We start from the raw sequence: 24,199 nt of genomic DNA, 5'->3' as shown, positions 1-24,199 counted from the left end.
TCTAAAAGTCATCATTGCCTGTGCCACTAATAGTACCACACTATGCCATTGCTTTCTTGCCTCTGCCACATCTCACATTATGAGCAAGGTTTTCGCTTCCAGTATCCGATCATGTGGCTTTAGATGGATTGCCGAAATCTGTTTGCCCCTCCAATCAATGTCTGCCTAAGTAACATTCATTCCTCTATCCCACACACATAATTTACATGTTTGACTTCGTGGCTAATATATTCATCCATAGCATCATCTTCTTTTGTCTTGAGTATTGCAACTAGATAAATCCCTCACCCCCAAACATCAGATTATTGGAAAATATCTCACAAGCTTCCTCAACCACACTTGTAAACTAAACCTCGTCATCCTCGCCCTCACATGAATTCACTGGCCCTCAAACTAATTCCACATAAGCGACAAGTTCATGGACTTATCCCTGCATGTCTCTCCCCTCGCACATCATTCTACTCAACTCTACATGTCCTCTATTCCAACAATCAAGGCCTACTATAAAAACACCAAGTCAGCTTCTCTGGTGCTGTTAATCCTACTCTATGGAATCCTCTACGTTCTCACCATCTACATAGCTATCTCTAGCCTGCTTAAAGTCCAGGCTAAAAACCTTCCTATTCCTCTCAGCCTATGACTGCGTCAATCTATCGCAATGTACTATTCAGTCCAAATGTCCCCCCCCCCTCCATTACCCTCCCATTCCCATAACTCTCCCTTTCACCCTTTTCCCTCTGTACCCCGACACTACCACCCCGTGAAGTCAGGTAGCCCGCACTCATAAAATGGAGGTGTCACCCATGTGACACCACTCGTTCAAGGTCGCCAACAGATGAGCCGACCACACAGTGGTCGTTTGAGCAGGGATACATGTTTGCTTGCGATAGTTGAACGCTTTGCCTTCAATTACAGTTAGATTTTTAACAAATTTCCAAATTTCCAAATTAAATAAAAATGTAGGAAGCTTAATGCTATTAAAAGTAGCATAATTGCTTTAACACAACTCTCCTTTCAAACTTCAAAGTGACAGCGAAATTTAGGTCATTTTCATGGTAACATTTACATAATATCAATACTGATATATTACAAGCTATACATCATTGTTTGTTGATTAGTTTTAGATTGTAAATTATTTATTTATCTGCTTACTCATTGCGATTTTTTAATATGAATTTTCCTTTGGGAAACTGATTTAATCAACTGCAGTGCTGCCAGCACAATTTGGATGCATGTTAATGTTGGCTCGGAGAGACAGCCGCTGATAATTTCTTTATACTCGTTAACGCATTTGATTACTTGCCTTTCATCACAGCATCACGAAATAAACATTTGAGTAACAAGTACTACCCGTTATTATGAGCATCCTTTCATGAATAAGTATCTCTCATTGAGTGGAAGCAGGATATTACACCTAAAATGCTAAATTAGAAGATGAACTAAATAATAAAATACAATTTAGATTAATATAGCATACACATGTGAATACACCTCAAGAGGCTGTATGGAAACAGTGGGAATATTTCTTTTATAGAGAGAGGAAGTTGTAGACAGAGAACTACATGAAGACTGACTGTATGCGAGCGATGTCCACAGACTCCACAGCATGGATGGCTGGGGGAATGAAAGTTCCAGACCGCCAAGGGAAGCATAGGAGAAACAGCAACTCCCCTCTTCCCACTGAGTAGAGGTTGGCTGGGAGCTTGAACAGAACGGCTTGGTCGACAGAATAAAGAGAGTGTGGGGGGAGTATTGTGGGATGAGAGGTAGGCAGAGGCATGGAGGATCTTGAAGATGGCGAGAATGATCTTTAAATGTATCCAGAATTGTATTGGGCGCCAATGGAAGGAGTTAAGTATTGGGGTGATGTGGTCTTGTTCATGGGTGTAAACGAGAAGTCTGGCAGCAGCATTTTGTGCATCGCCTGAAGTTTTAGAGACGAGAGATTTGTGGGGGGGGGGGGGGGGGACGACGACCAAAAAGTAGAGGGAAATAGTCGAGTGGAGAAATGATGAAGGCATGGGATGCTGGTCTCAGTCGTAGCTGGGTTAAGGAAATAGTAGATGTGGGGGATGTTGGAGATATTCTGCAGATGGAAGAATGAAATGTCATGGAGGATTAGAATGCCTTTACATGCATTACCAGGCTCAAGCGTGCAGAGACAACAGCGGGCTTCACTTGATCATGTTAGACCATTTTATTCACACTGGGAGAATGAAAGTCTCTGTATTCTGATTGTGTGAAGCGCAATCTGTCCATTGCCCATTATATGCGTACATAGCATGTATAGATGCTAAACATTGAGCAATTTATTGATGCTATCGAATGGATTACCAACTCAACATACAGTTATAATTTTATGCTCTTCAAATGTAATGTCCCAGAGAGAATGTTAAGTTAAAATCTATATATATCGTATGCCACATGTTGTGACTAGGGCAATGCATGTGAATGAAGAGCAGTTGTGTTTTGCTTTGTTGATGTGGTGTCGTGAATGTTTGTGCAGTGAGCGTGTACTTTGCTGAGGCACAGCTTTCTGTGGGTAGTATGCCGTGTTGTGGATCATAGTACAGTGACTTCCTGGGTTGGAGCTGAGTTTTATATTCCTGTGCGATTGGTGACACAGTCACCATGTGCTGTGCTGAAGCTGCTTTCTCGCCGCTCATTCCATGTTATCGATGTTAGCGCAGTGACCCCGTGCTGTATAGAAAATGGATGTTCCTCTATGCACCCATTTGCACAAGTCATAACGCCATTCTGTGCTGTGTTCCGCGTGCCATGTCGTCGTCCCGCCTGCTGTGCTGCGTGCCGTGGCAGTGGATGGCGGCTGGGTGGAGTGGAGCAAGTGGTCGAACTGTGGTCCCGACTGCACCCACTGGAGGAGCCGGGAGTGCTCCAACCCGGCCCCCGTCAACGGAGGCAAGGATTGCCACGGCTCTCCACTGCAGTCCCAGAACTGCTCCGACGCGCTCTGCATACAAAGTGAGTACTTCACCAGTGCATGGTTCCAAAATAAAATTCACAGTGTACACTGTATATGTGAAAGGATTCAGCTGACACCATGTTCAGTAAAGGTCTCTTTATTTGATGACCCACACCGGTAACGTCTCCGTCATACGGCAGGTAACAACACCAGGGTTTCATCACTCCCCCTCCAGAACTCCCTTCTCTTCTCTGGCTCCCCCCTTTTAATCCCCTGGTCTACATTTCTTGCCAGTCAATTATTGCCTGTGGTTTTGTACCCGAAGATGACTCACTGACCAACCATGTCTGAGTCTTTCTAGATTTGAAGTTTTCGTGACTGCAAGGATCCATACTCTTAGTTTTTTTTTCTGAGTCTAATACTAATATCTGATTAACTGGCCAGGTGCCCTAGTGTCCTCATTCTTTGCCAGTCACACATTGTCCAGGGCTTTTGTCCCAGGTTATCATTAACTGGTCAAGTGTCTCCCCGAGTCTCCAACATTTATATTATTATTCGATGGCAAGCGTGGGAGAGTCATCACTAACCACTCTGTAAGAGTCAGGACAAGTTTGTATCATCACTGATAAGGGTTTGCTGCCCAAACGCATATTGTCTGCCACTCTCTTCTCTTTGGGCATCATTCTGATGCATTTATTCTCTCTCGTTCATATGCCACACAACACTGCCTCAGTAGAAACACAGTGATGCGTTCGCACGTGATGTATCTTGATCTCCCTCTTGCTCGTATCGACTGGTTTGCCTTTTACGCATATGTACATGATTGCTATTTCAATAAAACAATGTCAGTTATCTACATTTCAAAATAAACCTAGATATGCATAGCACTTTTTTAAAATTAATTAATATATTTATTTTCGGCAAAAGCAAACGTTGAAAAACAGACTGACTACACAAAGGGTTGCCGTACAGGGTATAAATGTACGGATAAATGGACCTAAAGACACCTCAAGAAACGCCCATAAATGTGATGAAAAGCAGTAAATAGAAAAAGGACAGAGAGGAGGGAAGAGAGAAGAGAAGAGTGACAGGCAGAGGGGTTCACAATGGGGTAAGATGATCAAACCAGAGCTAGGCCAACATGAGCAGAGCACCGTGCTGCAGATAGAGAAGGCAGCGAGCCCTGCGAGAGAGCAGCAAGGTTTCCCGGGTACAGCATCTCATTCATCGGACTCCGGCCAGCGTTCAAAGTGGGCAGACGGTGATCTTCTCAGTGGCTCAATTGTGAGCGTGCCAATGAGGCGCAACAAGGCAGTTCTCAATTATACGCCACAGGGATGGTCAATCGCTGCTCAACAAATGCCCATGAGGCACGCATGAATAGCGGTCGCACCGATGTCGCAAATAAGTCATTGAGGTAATGGTTGATATCTCGACACACAGGGTTTGAAACTTCGGGCAGAACTAAAAGGCAAACCGTTCGAGTCAATAATTTTCAAACTTTCAACTTATGCTGTGATGCTGGTACACAATGCTTACTCTTAGAATGATATAACAGAACCTTAACTATCTAATACACAACAGTTCGTACTTCTGAGTGTATGTTTGGGGCACTAGTGAGAATCACATTTCAGACTGAGCAATTGGCTCTTTAAACGAATGTGCTAAATGTTGGGATATGCAGCTATCTCACGAAATTAACTAAAACACCTCACTGCTATCGTTGTTATCTACGCACGACGACTATATGTTCAGAAAATTCACGTGTTTGGCAAATTACCTTTTCTTACAGCGGTGAGAGAGGACAGTTATAATAGTTTCACTGACAGTTTAAGACCATATTGCTGTTGATTTTATTTTCACTTATTTTTGAAGATCTCAATCTTATTCATAAATTCAAAACAATAGTTGTTTAGGTTTCTATATCAAGCACATGCATGCACACATGCGGTTGCACACATGCATGAGCAGTGCGTTCTCAAAAATAAAATGTCTTTTTTGCCGGTAGTATTCAATGGATTTCTCTTTGTTCGGCAATTGACCTGCACCATATCTCATACATATTTGCCTTAGCAACTTCTAGCTTTAAATAACACCTCCCTTCACAATTGTCATGGGTATTGAATGCACAAACAGGTCCCGGCAGATGCAATAATTCAGATTTTTGTCAGTCCTACTGGAGACACCCCTCCTGTGGTGTTGTAGTAGCTTTTAATGAGCTGTCTAACAGTAATGCATGCTGACATGTGGTCTTGGGGATTCTGTCATCTGCCAGCCAGCCCACAAGTCTATTATTGATGGCCCAGCAAGGTGGAATCAATCAAAACACATTTCAAAGAGTCATCAATTTAGTTCTGTTGATACTGGGTAGTGTCAACTGTTGTGTACGTCTCTCTTAACAATAAAAGTGTGGCTTGTTTGAAATGATGTTCAAGCAACTTTACTGAAGGTTTAATGCGACAATTTCCGCAAACTAATATAATCACACCTTGAAAAGCGTTAATGTAAAAATCTATTTTTTAATTCCCTTATTCATGCAATGTTACTATTAAAAAACATACAGCAATTATCTGCTACTTTAAGCTTAAAGGTGTTGTCAAGCTAAAGTTAACAAGGCATCACTAATTTATTTATCAAGTGGTGTGGTTTTGTGCAGTGTTGATTAGAACTAAAAAATAATCAACATAATTGCAGGGTGTTAATTCATGAATGTATTTCAAATGTATGCACACTTGAAGGATGGAAGTCTTCTTTGTGTATTGCATATGTTTGTCGGCTTTGAATATATTTAAAGAGATAAAGTGTTCGTGTTGAGCTGATCAAGATGGCAGTGAACATTCTCTTTTTTGTTATATTTAGCAACAATCATGATTATTCAGAAAACCATCAAGTGAAGATGGTCATGTTCAGGATTTGTAAAAAATACTTACCGAGCATTGTGGCAAATGCGACAAAACAGGATGCTTTGAGAAAACACATTCATTCAAAGTGCTAAAGGGTAAAGCTGCAGCCATCCAATGGCTTGCTCTTTCCACTGCTGGTAGAAGGGCCACTACTTTCAAGGGAGCTCTGGGAGAGGCGCTTTATAGTGTATTTTTCCTACTCTTCTACGCTGGCCGGATGTATTTAAAGAAAATTGTAATTCCAAAACTTTACCGCACCATGAACGATATCCCAATCGACCAAATGTTGTGTACCCGTTTATACTGCTGGGTGGACAGAGGCGGTCGGGTATTTAAAAACCTTGCACCATCGTTTCAGCTGCTGCACTGGGAGAAAGAAACAGCAACCTCTGTATTGCAACATCCAGTGTGTTAACCATTACACTCCAGTACCATTCACAGGGATAACACTTAAATGTGCGCGCAGGTGCCAATAATCCATTTGAGATGCGAGTTTTGTCACACAACGATACTGTATCTGCTTGATCCACGCACCTTGATTCCAAAGCGCTGCGTTACACTAGCGCGCGACTGCACTCAGAATGTTGTCAGCAGTTATTTCATTGTTTGCGTGTGTTTTACTCACACGTTAAACACATTTTATTCATTTAAATAAGTGCATCGAAAGATACAGAATGTGGCATGAAATATGTGCTTGCATTTAAATTGCTCTTCCGATACACCGTGCACACCCGTACATTACTTTGTTGGGACGCCATTAAGCGTATGTAAGGACGTTAACTAAATATCTGGAAAATAGTTTTTTAATAAAAATGTAGTGAGTCCAACTGAGTCGGAGACCTTGTTCCTTTTAGAGACAACACATTTATTTGTAACACCGTAACACAAAGGGGTAACGGCCCCTTCACCTGATACAGCCTAGGGTGGTGACAGCCCAGATAACTACGCAATACAGAGGGGTTACTGCAACGAAGGGTCGGATCCTCACTCGGGTCTCTGACCACGTGGTTGCCTCATAGGACGAAGAGCTTCTGGCTTGAGACGTAAAACTTCCTGCTTGTCAGTGTTGAGCTTCCAGCTTGTAGAATGCAGCGACCCCGGTCCCTCTCAGGGACCCGCCTTATATCCCCCTACGGGTGGGGCCGCTCCACCCTCGGCCCCGCCCGCCTTCTCGAGCATTCTCATTCGCTCTCGATCCTTCTCAAGAGCTCTCCCCGGACACGTGATCACCTACTAGCCCCCCCACGTGGGGCCTCCTGTGTGGACACTCCGGATCATGTGTCTACTGGGTCAACCAGAGAGCCATGGCCCGGGGCAACCCTGCCCCTGGGCTGACACTCACCCACTCCCCCATGTGGGAGCCCCCACCACACGCTGTGCGTGGTACCCGCACTATCCCAGTGCTCACCAAGCCCTGCTAGGGCTGGTTATTACACACAGCCACCCACACGGTGCTGTTCACGATGTCAGAACATCGAACGGCACGACCCTTCCGGCCGGTACCATACAGTGACATCCCTGATGTCACTACATATATATAAACTGAGCACCATTCACTCAATGGACGATTAAAAATATTTATGTTTAACATGTATTCTATTCAAGTCAACGAAGAACAATTGTTGAAGCACTGATTGATGAGACTTGCCTACATTTAACAATAAACACATTGATTCTAGGCACGGTGCCCAATTAGTGAAAATTAATTTAATGGCAGCTGATTGTCGTACTTTTGCAGTCTCAGAATGATAATCGCCATGTTTAATTGTGTACATTTTACAATATTGTTATGTTCATGGCTGTGAGTTGAATTTACATTTATTTTGAGCACCATTTAAGAGAAATCCTCCATGGATTTACAGAACCACGGTTATGGAAGTAATTATTCTTGACAGTAATTTCAGTACATTTCACCTGGTTAAATAACAGACTCTGATTGAAATATAGTTTTTCAGTGTTCATAATTTTCCCGTTAATGATAATTGTAAATAAACATTACTACTGTTATAAATAGTGTTAGTTTTAGATTGCAATAATAATGCCTTGTTGACTTGAGTGAATTTATATCAGTGATGTCGAATCACTTATTAATGGCAGTGGCATTGAGGAAGGCAGCATTCTCTTACCCTTGATTAAGTTGCCTGCTGCAGATTGCTCTGGCTTTAATCTGCAATCACACTCTAACTGGGATCATCTCAGCAGCATTCCTGAACATAAAGCAGCGTAATTGGTAAATAGCTGTCCCCTTACAGGTCACTTTGCACAAACAAGGAATTAAAGGCTTCCTGCAGTGTGTTGTATATCAACACAATAGGAAAGGAAAAGAAGAACAAACACTGTAAACAAACGTCAACAGTCGTACAATGCAGTGCTCTCTAAAGGACAATTTGGGGAATTCTGTTTGTTGTTCTTTGCCGCTGAGGATATAAGAAGTAGTGTCTAATGAGCAAGTATGTCTGTGTGTGTGCATATGTCTGTGGTGGTGGGGTATACAATGGCAGTGACCCAAGTTTCAATTCCCAGCCCTGTATCTGACTGCATTGTGGTATCTCTGGAAAGGGCTTCATTGGGGTGGTTGAATGTTTGTATGAAATGAGCGTGCAGTGCTGGCAGGGAGTCGAACCGATTGGTTTTTCGGCTGTGTTTTGGTTTAGCGAAAACCAATTGAACGAGTTACACTTCAACGTTGTTTTAAATCTGGCTGTCGCCTGATAAAGCTAGTAGTAATTACTGGCAAAACGTCGTACTCAGATTGTAAATGTTGTGGCTTTGCTCACCACACCAGTGTGCTGTACTAGTAACAAATTGGCATGTTCTGTTTACGTGACAAACCTTACTAGTTGGCTGTGTCGGGTAGTGGCAGGTTTAACGACACATTCATTTCTTTACGCGATCTAACACATAAAACCTGTATTATGGTTGTTTTGAATGGTTTGGTTCCGATTAACCGTTTGCTAAAAATAATTTTAAACCGGTTAAAATTTTCCATCAAAGTCTCCAGAGTGCTGGGAGATGTCTGGCAAGCGTGGACGAGCAAGCCAAAATAATCCTCTAGAGGAGCTCTTTTTTGCTCCCTCACCTTGGGAGGTGTTTCTGCCATTCTGCCAGCAATGGCACGAGTGAGCATTTGCTGAGTTACACCTTTACGCGATAAGCTCGGGCAATTTTCTTCTGTTGGACAGCGACTTTTCAAATGAGCAGGTGGTGAAACAGCCCGATGTTGTTGCTTTCGTTATAAGAATGGAGCGGGTTTCATTTGCCTTTGTTGTGATACAGCGTCAGAGACTGGAGATGAGCTGGCCCTGTATGGTGGTGTGGCTGTCGCCCTGGTCGTATCAGTGGGCATTGTTCTGGCTGCCTCAGTCGCGCTTTATCGTCGACGGCGACAAAACTACGAGGCCGATATCATCAACTCCAACTCCGATTTGTACGGGGGCTTTGCGCCTGCTGGTCAAAAGGCCGTGAGACACGGTGAGTGCTTTGCAATGAAATGCACTGCAGTAATTGTACATATATAGTGAGCAAAATGTGAACAGTTATTTGATTGTGAAGACCATTTACTTCGGCATTGTAAAGGAGCATTTGAATTTTAATAGTTAATTATGTTCGGTCAAATAACTATTCCAATGTTTCAAACAGTTGGTGAAGTGTAATTGAAAGTAAATATATTTCATAGACATGATAAATGGAATACTTTTTCTAATTATTATAATCGTTATATTCATTGAAAACTATTAGCTGGCAAATAATTTATATATTGTGCTTCTTTTAACCCTTTACTGTATTCAAATGCAATTATTCCTTTGTACCTTAACAATTCGTTATATATATTTACAGTTTATTTACCATGAGCAAATAAATAATATATGCTTACATACCTTTTATGCACATTTCCCTGCAGCCATGATACAAAAGGAATAGACTGTACTAGATACATCACTAAGTTTATATTTGCATCATGGGACCTCCTTTGCCAGTACCAAAATATGATAATAGGTTTTTTCCCCCTTTTTTCTGGCAACAAAACAGGTGTTAAGATGTCTCAAATGGCGTTAGACCTCTGGTCTAACACCGTTTGAGACGAGGCTAAAAAGAAAGCTGTTTCTGGTGTGGACCAATCAGTTTCAAGGACAATGCATATATTATCAGAGTATGTCTTTTGTTTGCATTCTGACCACAAGCATTGTGGTTAATGCAGACATGATTCCTTGTAAAAGGTTTCAGTTTGGTGTTTTAACATCTTAACACCTGTTTTGTTGCCAGAAAAAAGGGGAAAAACCTATTATCACAAATTTTTCTTCTCTTTTGTTTTATGACCAATATTATCAAGCAGAATTTGTATTTCAGGACGCAAAATATGGGCCGGTTGTGACTTTGTGGATCTGATTATCAGTCAGGCTTGTTAGCAAATCGGGTAATTCAGCATAATTTTTTTTTAACAAGCATGATTGTTGATGAGACATAGGTCAAAAACAATCCACAGTTTGCTTGCATAATCAAATGCTGCTTGATAACATTGGTCTAAAAATCTCATTGGCTGACAGTGTTGCTAATATTTTCTTTAACCCATAATGCCCTAACATTTTTGTTCTATTTTTATTTACAACGCCAAACTCTCACCGTGTGATATTGCCTGCAGATAACACAATGCAGAGGATGGCTATGCATTCTGATCTGACAGCTAGAAGCAGCTCATTCAATGGGCCAGTTTACCCACAGTGTGACATGACGCAGAAGATATCCATGACGCATTTCCAACTGCTGGAGCCACTGCCTGGTTTAAAGATCAAGGTCTGCAGCTCTCCCACTGTGTCATCTGCTGACGTGTCCAGAGAAAACGGGGCCAGGTTGTCATCGAGAAGTTTGGCCCTCGACGGAGACTCGGCGAGCCTGATCGGATTTTATGGGAGCATGTTGTCACCAAGGAAGTCAGACATGGATGTAAACTTAGACAGTGCGACAGGAGACTACAGATCTGTGCTGTCGTACAAGAGGTTGGGCATTGAAGCAGGTGCAGCTAACCAAACGACGAGACTGTCCGCAGAGAATAACATCAAACTAGAAATGGAAACGGACACATCTGACTCCTGTGTGTCGGAGAGAAGGAGGTCTCAGAATTGTGCTCCTCTGTCCCAAGACAAGGGAACGAGTGTCTATGCCACGTTTGGATGCCTGGGAGGGCGGCTTCTTATTCCGAGCTCAGGTAACTGTAAACTCGCCAACAGATGTTACGCATTTATGATTGCCTATGAATTATTAATTATTGCTGTAGCCACATTAATTTATTTGGTACTCCGTATAATGCATCATTGGGAGTGCTGCCATTCAAACCTGAATGCATGACAAGTTGCACATTGAAAAGGTTGAACATTCTGTGATGATACATAATACTGGCTTAGATCATTGCCACACAAATTGTAAAAGTGCTTCACTTGACTAAGGACACTGTAATTCGTTAAGTAAAAGTAATGTTGATGTCGTGCTAGTGATGAAAACAAGGCTTAACTTTGAAAGACCCTTGTTTATCAATAAACATTTGGTAAAACATGCAAGACTATTTCTGGACAACACATTTAATATTGTCTTACCAAGCATAAAAAAAAAATATTTAACATTGATGTAAAGGCTTGCATAGATTACTATACTTTAGGTTTATGTTTTGAAAAATCATCGCTGTTAAATAACTGTTTTTTAACATATATAATGCACATATTCTGGAAATTGGTCGAATAATACGTAGGCTTTCGCGACCAATATCATCCATAATAGAGGTTTTTTTGGGTTAGATCGCGGAAATATATAAATGTGTTGTTAAAACCCGCCACCACCCGACACAACCAACTCGTAAGGGTTGTCACGTAAACAGAACAGGCGACAGCCTAATGAAGCTAGTTGATGAAGTTGAAAATTACTGGCAAAACGTCGTACTCAGATTGTAAATGTTGTGGCTTGGCTCTCCAACACATTATTGTGCTGTAATAGTGACGAATTGGCACGTTTTGTTTACGTAACAACCCTTACTAGTTGGCTGTGTCGGGTGGTGGCCGGTTTTAACGACACCTTTATATATTTACACGATCTAACCCAAAAAAAACCTCTAACATGGATGGTGGAATAATATTGTGTTGACTTTGCAAAAGGAACCATTGTGTAGTCAGCAAAGGGGAAGGCCAGAGTCTGACTGCGTGGGGTTTTCAGCCTGCAGATATTAAGTGAAGGCCGCTTGCCGAGGTGTATGTTTATGAGATCTTGTCTCATTTTCCCTCCATCTCTGCCGGGCCGCATTGAAAGGAGTGGGCTTACTGGTGCCACCAGGGGCAATACCCCATGGTCATTTCTACCAGATGTACCTCACGGTCCACAGGGGAGAAGACAGCGGGTGAGGCTTAACCCATTTGTGTCGCACACCTCTTGTGTTTTTACATTCGTCCTCATTCCGTGTTTTATGCCAGCTGTTTTCTGCACAAGGCAGCAATTTGAACATTAATCGCTGCAAATGCCTCGCATTTTGTGCATTATCTCACGACAAATATTTACACAGTACTTTGTTTCATTCAAAATTGTATGTGTACTGCAGTGTTTTATGTGTTACATACAGACACAAATTCTGGTGCAGGCACCATTGTGATATCATTTCTGTTTAATGGTGGACGATTGTTATACTGCAACGTATATATGCACATTTAACAAAACAGCCTTTAATTTGCATGGAGGGATGTTCTTTGAGAACTAAAAACAAGATGAATTGGAAACAAAGTGAAAGATTATGTAATTGTCATTTATGTTTTCATCTCAGTAAGTACACAGGTAGTTTGACATGAAAGGGTTAACCAGAGGGCTTGCATTCCTAAGCATACGTGATTGACAAGTAAGCCTTTGATTACTGACCTCTGCAGCCTATTTGTCCAGCATGTTTGTTCTTCCTCTGCTCATCCCAAAAAACATGATCACAATGCCTTGAGCGATTTGTTGCCACCGTATGTAAACTGACGCCTGCATACAAAAACCTGCATGGTAGGTGATTTTTACACAGAGGGCCACAATGCAACTTAATGATGCATGCATAATAAAAAAAAACATTCTCTAAGCTCTGCCTAAATGAGCAGATGCTGCATTGAAAGTGTTTTGATTTTGTGCGAAATGAATTGGATTGTCTTGTTTCTAAATGCTTCTCACAAATTTAGTTTGTGGCCTGAATTTTGCTGATAATTTTATGCTGATATGAAATTCCTATTACGTAAATAATGCTTAAAATTACATTTCAAATTGCAGTGTACTGCTCTTGATTAATATGTAAATATAAATGACTGTTTTCCTACCTTAAGGCCAACATAAAATATTCAATGACCAGTTGTTTTAGCAAACGCAGAGTTGGTAGTTGGCTGTGAATTGTATAATACAATCTTTTTTCATAAAAAAAATTACCACATTATTTTCAACGATTAATATTAGCTTCCTTCTGTTCGATAAATTAGGCAACCATGTGGCACGTGTGTAGAGTGTTTGACTTAGTCGTCAAATTGCAATTTCAAAATGCAATAAGAGGTGCATTTAAGCAATCCATTCCTTCAAGGTCGATAAAATAGGTACTTTGCTGTGGGACGTCAACAGGAATTGTGTTTTTGGAGAGACTGACAATCTCAAGGGCAATGTGGAATTTCCACCACTGGCTGAGGACTGTCAATGGAGATGTGCACAGCCCCAAAACTCATTTGGGAAAGGCAACACTTTGACTGTTAATAATAAATAAATGTCTTTAAAATTAACATTTTATACCTGAACCCCGCATCAAGCTTCGTGGATATGCCCAGACGTTCAAACCTTGTTGTAAATATCTGGTTATATAACCAGCAGAAATCTGTTCCTCTCAGTCCTATAAGGCAATTTCCTCCACTGTTTACATCAGATACAAATCCCGATACAACAAAAATTCCAACTGCACGTGTTTATTCATGTGAATTAGTGGTCTCTGATTAATTGAAATCAGGAAGCACCCTCTCCTATTAATTTGAGCAAAGAAATGCTTCTATAATTGTTGATGCCTTTGCACTAAAGTGCTGCTGATGTATTTAACATGTGTCACCATTAATGTTTCTACTTTTCTCAAAAACCTTTTTTACATATATAAAAAAAATTTGTGACAAAAAATGTTCTAGCATTGTCAACGATGTTTTCAGGCCAGTGCTGGAGGGCAGCCAGACCCTGCTGAGCCCCGTGGTGTCATGCGGGCCCCCCAACATCCCCCTCCTCTCCCCCGTCATCCTCTCCCTCCGCCACTGCGCCGAGCTCAGCCCGGAGGACTGGGCCCTCAGCCTCAAGCGACAGCTCAGCTCTGGGCACTGGGAGGTGAGGGCCCTTGCACTCCAAGGTCCTCAAGCCTCCTCATTTCTTTCCTCGATATGCGTGGGTCTCATACGTATGTATGTTTGTTGAACTTCTTTCGCACCGTACTTAGCCAACCGTGCAAATCGGAGGTGCGGGGAAAGGACAACAAACTAAACACAAAAAGCAGTTCTAAAGAAATACCTCTTTATTACTGCACAAACGAACCATGCTGGGGCTGTCCCGAGCTAGCTTGGTGCAACTCAGGAGGCGCCATTCTGTTCTAGAACTGCAGCAGCCAAGCCATGCTAATAAGGTCGCATGCAACGAACGAGTCAAGACGCCTATAGATGATGTGGTGACATTGTGTCCTGATAGTGTACAGAATGACTTTACAAGCAATGAATCAGCCTCGCCGCTGTCCTTGGTTGGCCTCGAGCCAGAGTATTATTGTTATTTGGTTTTTATTCAGCACGAAAAACAGCCAATAGAAACCTTCCATACCGTGTGTGGACTCGGTTCAGATGTGCCAGTGGAAAATTGTATCAGGGACAGTGACTCTGATGGATCCGGTGGCATATGGTAGCCTGAAGAGCCCATCAATTCTCTCATGAGCTCCAGCGACTAGACTTAGCGCTCTGTATGAATTACTTCATTATTAATTCGAGTTAAGTCTCACTAAGGTTAATTATTATTTTTTAGGAAGGTCGTGCGGTGCATGTTTGGACAGTTCTATAATAAATCCATCCTCATAATGAGTATGTGTAAATTGCATTACTGGCTCAAGGCTGGCAGCCGAGTTGAGCACTGCTCCAGACTCCTAAAAACCTTAAACAATAGTAACCCAGGAATTTATAAAATTGAAGTATTTAACACCGTTTGAAACAAATTAAATGTTGGAAAACCTTGTGCTGGACTGGAGTTCTACTACCAGAATCCTTTCCCACTCACTAAATCTGATGCGTACTTGCTCACTTATTCACAAACTCATTCACTCCCTTACTCATGCACCCACTCACTCACTCACCCACACCCTCATTAATTCACCTTATTATTTTTCTCACTCACCCACTCAATCACTAACCCACTCACTCCTTTATTCATTCACCCACCCATCCGCCTATTCTCTCATTCACCCAACCCATCTCCCCGACCTACCCACACACTCACCTTCATCCACCCACTCGCCTTCATCCACCAACTCGCCTTCATCCACCCACGCTACCCACCCTACCAACCTTCATCCATCCACCCACTCACCTTCATCCACCCACGCTACCCACCCTACCAACCTTCATCCATCCACCCACTCACCCAGCCACGTGCATGGGCATTGCAGGAGGTGCTGAGGCTGGGCGAGGAGCCTGCACGGCCGCCGTGCTGCCACTGGCAGCTGGAGGAGCGGGTGTGCCACGTGCTCACAGAGACACCGGGCACGTACGCCGTGCTGGGGGAGGCGCTCGGCCCGGCGGCCGTCAAGCGGCTGAGGCTGGCGGCGTTCGCGCCCAGCGTGTGCCCCTCCCTGGAGTACAGCCTGCGCCTCTACTGCCTCAACGACGACACCGAGTCCCTCACGGTGAGAGCTGGCTCCCTCCCGAGGATCGCGCCCCCAAGTGCAATACAAATAGAAATACGATGACATTTTATCGCTAAATAGTGGCATATTCATGATAGCACCTGTATAAGGCTTAGTTCATCCAAAGACTTTATAAGCTGGGGAAAGATAGCTTAAAAGTGCTCATAAAACCTAACTCAAATAGTCTGAACAGATACACGGAATTGGCCAGAATAATGCACCTCCTTTTCTGTCATATTAAAGGGGCGAGGATGCGACCATAGGGTAAGTGTTAGCAGCACTAGACGTGCATTCCGAAGGTCGTCAGTTCTTTCATGGGCAATTTTCTCAAAACCTTCCCTGGTCTTTCCACACGCAGTCTAAATGTGAACACCACAATTGGTCAATCAGCAGATTGTATATGGTGGGCTAAATTGTAGGTACTTCCACCTGTTCTAAAATGCCTGACCAGCGTGGAAGAGGAGGCTAAAATACCATAGAAATGTTTTCTCTGGAGGTCCCTCTAGTGGAGGCTATTCTGCCAGCATTGTCATGAGCAAGACATTCCAGGGCTGCATCTTTACCCATTGAAGGGACAGAGAGATTTCTCACCACTTATAGAGATAGGCAAAATTTAAGTCTCTTAACTGCTCGCTGTTCAAACAAGCGTGAGGTACTGCTCATATCTATTGGTGGCCCTCAGCCAGTTCGGAAGATTGCACATTGTGATGGTGTCAGTTGATCTCTCCATGTTAAGGTAACTGTTGACTATCGACAATGTGGTACTCTTTTTATCAAGCTTGGAAAGTCGACAGACGGGGTCAACTGACAATTTGAATTTCAATTCACGATCATCTGATTAGTTACGGGACCTTTTTTTCCAGTATCAAAATGATGAAATAAAAAGAATAGGCTTCACCCTGTCTGGGCAATCAGAGTAATAAAAAAGAATCATCTTTACCAAGAAAGGGTAAGGCCTATTCTTATTTTAACCTTTTTTTAGTTCACTTCAACTTAAGCAAACCATTAAATTGTTATACAAAATGTAATCCTGGAAGAAACTTCATAGGAATCCTCACAAAAAAATTGCTTCGAGTATGATGTTAAAGATAATCTCAGACCGCAAGAACGCGCTACAGACGCTCCGTCCTGTACCACACAAATATATGCTAATTGATGTGCTAATTGGGCTGAACTTAAGTGCAATTACCATGATTTATGATGGATTTCAAGCTATCCACGCATGAGCTGACTGTGTTACTTTGGGTTGGGTGGCTGAGGTTCAAACGGCAGATCTCATTTGGTGCTGGATTATTCCCTGACATATGTTTCAGCCTTCTGGGCCACCTAGCCACCTATACCCAATAGGCTTATGTGACACAAAGTACACACTGTGTTCTGTGTTGCCTGACAGTTCATAACTACACAGTTGTTCCTTGAAATAAATGATGAAAGAAGACAGGTCTTGATATTACTTTGGCATTTATTTATTTTTACTTGACGATTGGCCAAAAGAAGAAAGTTCTTTTGGAAGGTTTATTCGATGAAAGTGTCACCATTTCAATGGGAAAAAAACTAAAAAATGCAATAATTGACTTTGAATAAATGATATTACCTCGAGCACAATGTTGCTTTGTCCAGGTGCAATAAATGATGTGGTCTGTGCAATGTGAAGGTTAAAATTGTGTATAAATGAGGCTGGAGTGCTGCTACAGTGACCGCCCTCATGAGCGTTGTTTCTGAAAATCTTGCCATGGAGAAGACTTGACCCTTATTACGTAATGATACTGCACACCTGCCATGTTTGCGGAAACGCAACGCTTGTAATCAAACTGACTGGACCTTAAGTAAGCTATTCTGTAATAAGATATTGTAATACATAAATAAATCAATTTGGTTAACTCAACCACAGCGACCTCATTTCGCTGGGTGTAAAGTCACACTTAATGCAACTAGATTGGACACATAAACCCACACTATAATTCTTGAGTTACTTTGAAACGTGTTTTTTTACGTAAGTCTGTTGATATCTAAAACAAAACTATACTGTCAAGGATGAAATATTGATTGTGTGAATATTACTTGCAATTGTTTATTTAAACACATATATGCAACTACCATTATATATCGAAAACAAATGTTATCTTATGTGTAATGTGTGGTAAGATGTGGCATTGTGGTTATAACATATCACTATGATCTTGGAAAATAAATTTGTATATTGGGCTTTGAGGTGCTTTTTGTTTAAAGCCCAAGTTTTAACCCCCATCAATATTCACTGTCTGTATCACTGAAAGACCACCAGCACTAACTAATGAATATCCCATGGAAATGAACTATCAAATTGCATTGTTTGCAATAATAGTTAATGAGTTGATGGCGCTGTGGCCAAAAGTAAAATAATTTCAGTCATGTCTTACATATTTTATATGATTGCAGTATCCTATTTTGTACACTTGCTAGGGTATGAGATGTGTGTTAATGACGTATTCTGATGTGAAAGTGACGGGAATGCAACACTTGAGAAAAAAACATCGATCGTTTAAATGTGGATTAGTGAAAACGTATAGGAAGCAATACATCACGAGCGATTTTGGCAAATTACCTACGTCATGAGTGTCAATGAAATTTCATTTGCTGATGTGCTTCTGTCAACGGATCCTGTGAGTTTTTTACACCTCATTATAAAAATGTAGACTGCACACACACACGCATGTTGGCACACGATAAATGTTTGTTTCTTTCAGCGAAGTGAGAATGGCCAGATATGATGACGTATTGCTGGTCTCATACTGTTCTTCTGGGTGATGAGTCTTCGGGCTTGTTGTTGTGTTGACAAGTGTGCAAACTGTCCGGTTATGGTCTCACAGCACCGCCAAAGTACAAAAAAAATATATAAAGCTGGATGGAATCACAAATTATTTTAATGACCCTTTGGCAGAATAAAAAGTTAAGACAGTTTGTAACTTTGTATTGCTTTTATTTACTTATTTTTAACCACAAAGCTATATTCAGAAGCTGTCTACAAAAAACGTGCACATATATAAAAAGTGACAGTGATTAGAGCACCGGATAGCAAATGGCTGTAATCAGCACATATTTCTGGCCTTTTCTGTTCATCTGTTGAGTTTGTTCCATGGGCACTTTTAAGGCGCCTTCCCTACATTACAAAATATTGCTATGAACTAAGCCTTACACAGGTGCTGCTGCTTGTTAGTACTGAAAGTGTTGTACTATCTATTCATTCTGCGTGTGTATGCATCTATATTAAAATGCAGAAAAAGATCAAATTTGTGCAAAGAAGCGTGGATCAAATCTGTAAGTGATAATAAACACCCACATTAACAGAAAAAGTGCAGAGATGGAGTGACGAGATCTGAAGGAATGAGATGTATTGTGGCATTACAGAACCAGTGGATAGACAATGGTTGCTGATGTTGCTGTTTATGTCTTCTGTGTGATGACCTCAATTCCTAATTTTCTGCAGGCGAATTGTAGCCATGTACTCATCACTGCATGGGTTTCTACAAAAGTGTGGGGTTACTTCTTTCTTAACAACTTGCTCTATTTTGGGAAAAAAACAAGTCAATATGTGCGATATTGCTGACGTGGCTTACCCAGTATTGCTGTTCTAGGCAGCCTGGGATGTTGACTCCACTTCCATAAATCCCACTTAATATGTTGCCACAAGTATTGACACGTGTCACCCTGATGGATTGGGACCCTTATCTTTCCTTTCAGGAAGTGGTAGAGCTGGAGAAGCGACTGGGAGGCCATATGGTTGGAGAGCCATCAACACTGCACTTCAAAGCCAACTCTGGCCACCTTCAGCTTTCAATGCATGCCGTCCCAGACACTCTTTGGACGAACAATGCACACAGCAAGTTGCAGGTACACAAGAGGATTAGTGCCAGTTGTGGTTAAGGTTGACACCTGTCCTGGCTTTCCCAGGATGTCCTCTTTTTGAGGTAGTTGTCTTGAGAGATATGTAAGTCTGCTCGAAACGTTTAAAGTCCCTGCACTTTGTCAGTTGCGTATTAAATACACCACTGAAGGATTTGTGAGATATTTTTTCCATGATATGTTCACTTTGTTGTACCCCTGAGGTGGCAACCCAAGTTGTGAAGTTGTGGTCGTAATCAAAAAGTGACGTCAGGCTCTACTCATTTTTGTTGGCAACCCTGAGCCAGTGGTGAACATTCTATGTTCCTACGGAGTGTTACAGACTCCTCAAAAAGTGTTATCTATTTTATAGACCCCCGGAATTTTAATGATGAGCCGAGTTATTTTAGTAGTTTTCTCAAGTATTAAATTGCTTAAGAAAGAATATATTGTTCTACCCTGAAAATAAACATTCATCTTAAAACATATTGTAAATTTGTATGAAATGCATTCAGCATTGGACTTGAAGCCGGTATATACAATATTTGATACCTCCACAATGTTTACAAATCGAAGATTCCACCACAAAGAAACTAATGTGTGCTGTTGTCAAACCATTCGTTAGCCTCAAGTCTATAGCAACACAAGTGAACAGATTTGCCGATGCCGAATTTGTGGTGTGCCGCCGCCGTGCAGGAGATCCCCTTCTGGCACGTGTGGCCGGGCTGCCAGCGGCTGCTGCACTGCACCTTCACCCTGGAGAGGGCCGGCCTGAGCAGCACCGAGTTCTCCTGCAAGCTCTGTGTGCAGCAGCTGGAGGGCGAGGGCCAGGTGCTGCAGCTGCGCACCACCCTGCTCAACGTGAGTCACCCCCTCCGCATCTCCAGGGACCTCGCCTTCTCCACACATCGCACCTGAGCAAGGCACTTAAAAACTCTCATGGAATACCATGAGTGGACTCGTTAGCACCTTGTGTCTGTCCCTCTGTCTCTCTCGCTCAAACTCTCTTTCTCTGGCTCTTCGTGTCAAGTCTTTCTCTATGTATCCCTCTGTCTCAAACTTGGCCAGCTGGCATTGTTGTTAGGGTGCTTGACTCACAATCGTAAGGTCGTGGGTTAAAATGCTGTCCATACTTTCAGTATATTTCTGTGCAATTAATTAAATGCGTAAAGCACAGTTGGTCGATTTGCAGGCCACACATGGTGGGGTAAAGTGTTGGGACTCCCACCTCTTTAAAGACGTCTGGTGAGTGTGAAAGAGGAGGCTAAAACACCCAGTAGATGGGTTCTCCAGAGCTCTCCAGAGCTCCCTCTACGGGATCGTGGATCCCCTTTGACCAGCAGTGTTGCGAGACAGTAACTCAGGGGCTGCATACCTTTTCATTATTATATATAAGGAATAAAGAATGTGACTATAATAATTGCACATGATGAACGTATCTATTATTAACTGAAATTCAGAATTTCTTTGAGACGTGTTCGGCCTGGCAGCATGATCGATTGGCCTATATTTATTCAAGTGCGAAAATCGCCACCGCGTTGTTCGTACGTATGTGCGCCGTCGAGTTTGAGCAAAATGCATTGTTCATGGCGTGACAAATTGCACTGTGCGATCCAAAGTGAGTGTTGGTGTCTGGTTTCCATGGTGTCTCGTGCGTCTGGAAGTAAGTGGGGATAAAGTCATGGGGTGGCACTTTGCTCATCAGTCGAGATTTTCACACTTTGATAGCCAGGTTATGGCTCGCACACGGAACGCTTGTTTTTTGTCAAAGTCTCCATCTCAATTGCCGCGCTTCCTGGGCTAAGATTGGAACATGCAGCTTTACCGGTTCTCTGCTCATGATTCTGAGCCCTCTACATCATATATCATGGCTTCGCTTCCTATATATATGTGTAGTGTGTTCAACTGAGACGCAGACGTACTTCTTGGAGGCAACACATTTATTAACACCAACACACGGGGTAACTACCCCTTAACAGAATAACAACCTATGGTGGTGACCACCAGGCTAACTACGCTAATTACACCATAACTATCTACAATGGACCGGGCCCCAACTTGGGTCATGGCCCACGTGTTGGAGACTCTGTAGGACGTAGAACGTAGACAGAGGTTTCTTCAGGATGAACAACCGCGCCGGTCCCTCTGGGGGACCCGGCTTATATCCTCTGCGGCGTGGCCAGCTCCACCCCTGGCCACGACCACTTTCCAGAACCCTCTAGCAGGATCTCTATCCGGACCACGTGACCACCCCTAGCCCCCACCTGGGGCCCTTTGTAGACTTAACCGGTCACGTGTCTTTTCGGGTCAACCGGAGTGCCATGTCCTATAGTAACCCCGTTCCTATGGCCGGCACTTCCACACCCTATCCTGTTGGGCTGGCACTGCATACCAAGAGTGGTGCCATCCAGCGCTATCACTCAGCGCTGACCGAGCCCCTCCAGGGCCAGTACTACACCCACATCCTAGAGGTGTCTGCGATGTCAATACACTGCACGCCGTGCCTCTCTAGGGCCAGCATTACCCAGTGACATCCTGCGATGTCACTACATATGCATTCAGCGGGACAAATTGCACTGTGTGGTCCAAAGTTAGCTTTGCTTTCTGTTTTTTACGGTGTCTGATATGGCAGTGATTAAAGAGCAATATTAACATCTAGCTGCGTATTTTTAACTAAGTAAGAAATAGTTTAGACAATGTCTATTTTGCAAGGGAAACCTATGACCAATATTGATTGGCTCACAAGTGACTACATCACATTTATCCTTCTATTTAAGGGCGAAACAGGAGGATGTCACAACTCTGGCTGTTGCCTGATGATGCTAGTTGTAATTACTGGCGAAATATTGTGCTCGAATTGTAAATGTTGTGGGTTGACTCTCCAAAGCACTGGTGTGCTGTGCTAGTAATGAATTGGCATGTTCTGTTTACATGACACACCTTTCTAATTGGCTATGTCAGGTGGTGTCGGATTTAACGACACATTTATATTTTTGCGATCTAACCAAAAAACCTATATTATGGCTATGATCAAAATGCAGGGTGAATAAAACAGAACACATGTTCAAATGTTTAACATGAAAACTAATTCCACAGAATAACCCATACATGTAAATATAGTGTCAACTATGGTATACACAAATGTCAAATGTGAAAAGTATAGTACAACATTTTCAATTGAACATGTCACAATTATAAATTTGCCACAAGTGTAATAATGTCACGTCGGTGAAAAAGTTTCTACATTGCACGACCGTGCAAGATGGCAATGGGTCGTGGGAGGACTCCATCCAGCTGTGGATTGATCATGGCTGATGATGAAGTGAACAAGATCCTTGAAATAGCTGTAATAGTTTGATTGCATGATTATCTCTTAAAACATTTACACACATTAATACTGAGGAATGCCAAGGAGTGCATGGCAGTCAGAATGCCACAGCTGCACATTCATGTGTATTATGGCAGTGTGCAACACCTTAATATGATATGATGCACTATTAGCCTCCCTAAACTAGAATTATATTCCCCCGATCCTCGAACTCTGCACCAGCTCTTCATTCACGTGTGCATCTTTTGCTAAATTTCAGATCCAAAATGATTAATGGAATCTCTACTACTTTCTTCCCTCATTATCTCCCAACTCCAACCCCTGCACAATGGGATGGTCTCCCCTTTTCCTCCTGTGCGCCTACAGTCTGAAATGACATTCCACGTGCTGGAAATACTTCAAACTCTCCCACATTGTTTAAACTTATATTATTTAAATATTCATATTCATTGAGTCTTTCGTTAAAGCCACGTAGATAGAAAAAAATATTATTTAATTCCGTAATATTCTTTTTTAATTCCGTAATATTCCGTAAAAGTCGTTAAATATTACGTGCGATGTAATTGTGTATTTCGTGTTACACTTTTTTATTCCTAATTGCACAATTTGTTTGTATTGCCCTGATATTATTCTGTAAAGCATAGACACTTGGTATTTTTTCACACTATATATAATACAAATTTTAATTGCAATTGTAAGCAGCTGGATGTCTAGTGCACCATGGTAAGTTATGATGAGACAATTTAACGTTTCATCACATGAGTTTCCAAATGTATGTCATTTTCCATTTCAAATTGCACTGCAGGGCTTAATTTCTCACTGAATATTTTTTTATGGCCACGATAAGACTGGAGTTGGACATGACTAATATCCACGGCCATAGCGAGAGGCATACTGGATGTGGTGTGCCTGGTGCAAAAATGTCTGACATATTTAGCCCTGATATATTTCGCTGCACACTGCAATATCTCACATGAGTGGCGAATGATATCTGAACCGCTTTGCCCCCCAATCCCCACCCCAGTCCTGCTGTAAGCCACACAGGACTGTACATTCATATGAATGTATACCGTATAGAAAATGCACATACAAGGATCCATCACAGATCAATATTAGTGTGTTGCAAGTGCTGATAGCAAGCACTGATTAATTATTTCACAATTCACGAGGGGATTGTGCAACCTGCTCCACGCCTGGTCGCTATTGTCTCCCAAATAATGTTGTTCACACACCACGCTAGATGTTAATTTTGGACGAACTAAATTCAGGGAGGTCCGGGACAGGTT

The 24,199-nt window shown here is 42.2% G+C and overlaps 1 protein-coding gene across 1 annotated transcript in view; it reads left to right on the top strand.

Annotated features, from left to right (window-relative positions):
- The window catches only part of LOC144720660 (netrin receptor UNC5C-like), a 141,779-nt gene that overhangs the window by 84,985 nt on the left and 32,595 nt on the right, over window positions 1-24,199 (top strand). The window contains exons 7-14 of the mRNA XM_078597583.1: window positions 2,818-2,982; window positions 9,103-9,297; window positions 10,466-11,029; window positions 12,118-12,205; window positions 14,004-14,172; window positions 15,488-15,724; window positions 19,445-19,594; window positions 20,282-20,446. Coding sequence (XP_078453709.1) covers window positions 2,818-2,982; window positions 9,103-9,297; window positions 10,466-11,029; window positions 12,118-12,205; window positions 14,004-14,172; window positions 15,488-15,724; window positions 19,445-19,594; window positions 20,282-20,446 — 1,733 coding nt within the window. The remainder of the gene's footprint in view (window positions 1-2,817; window positions 2,983-9,102; window positions 9,298-10,465; window positions 11,030-12,117; window positions 12,206-14,003; window positions 14,173-15,487; window positions 15,725-19,444; window positions 19,595-20,281; window positions 20,447-24,199) is intronic.

This window comes from Lampetra planeri, chromosome 9 (genome assembly GCF_965212315.1).
Source record: "Lampetra planeri chromosome 9, kcLamPlan1.2.h2, whole genome shotgun sequence".
NCBI lineage: Eukaryota > Metazoa > Chordata > Hyperoartia > Petromyzontiformes > Petromyzontidae > Lampetra > Lampetra planeri.
This window is presented reverse-complemented; position numbering and strand designations above follow the sequence as displayed.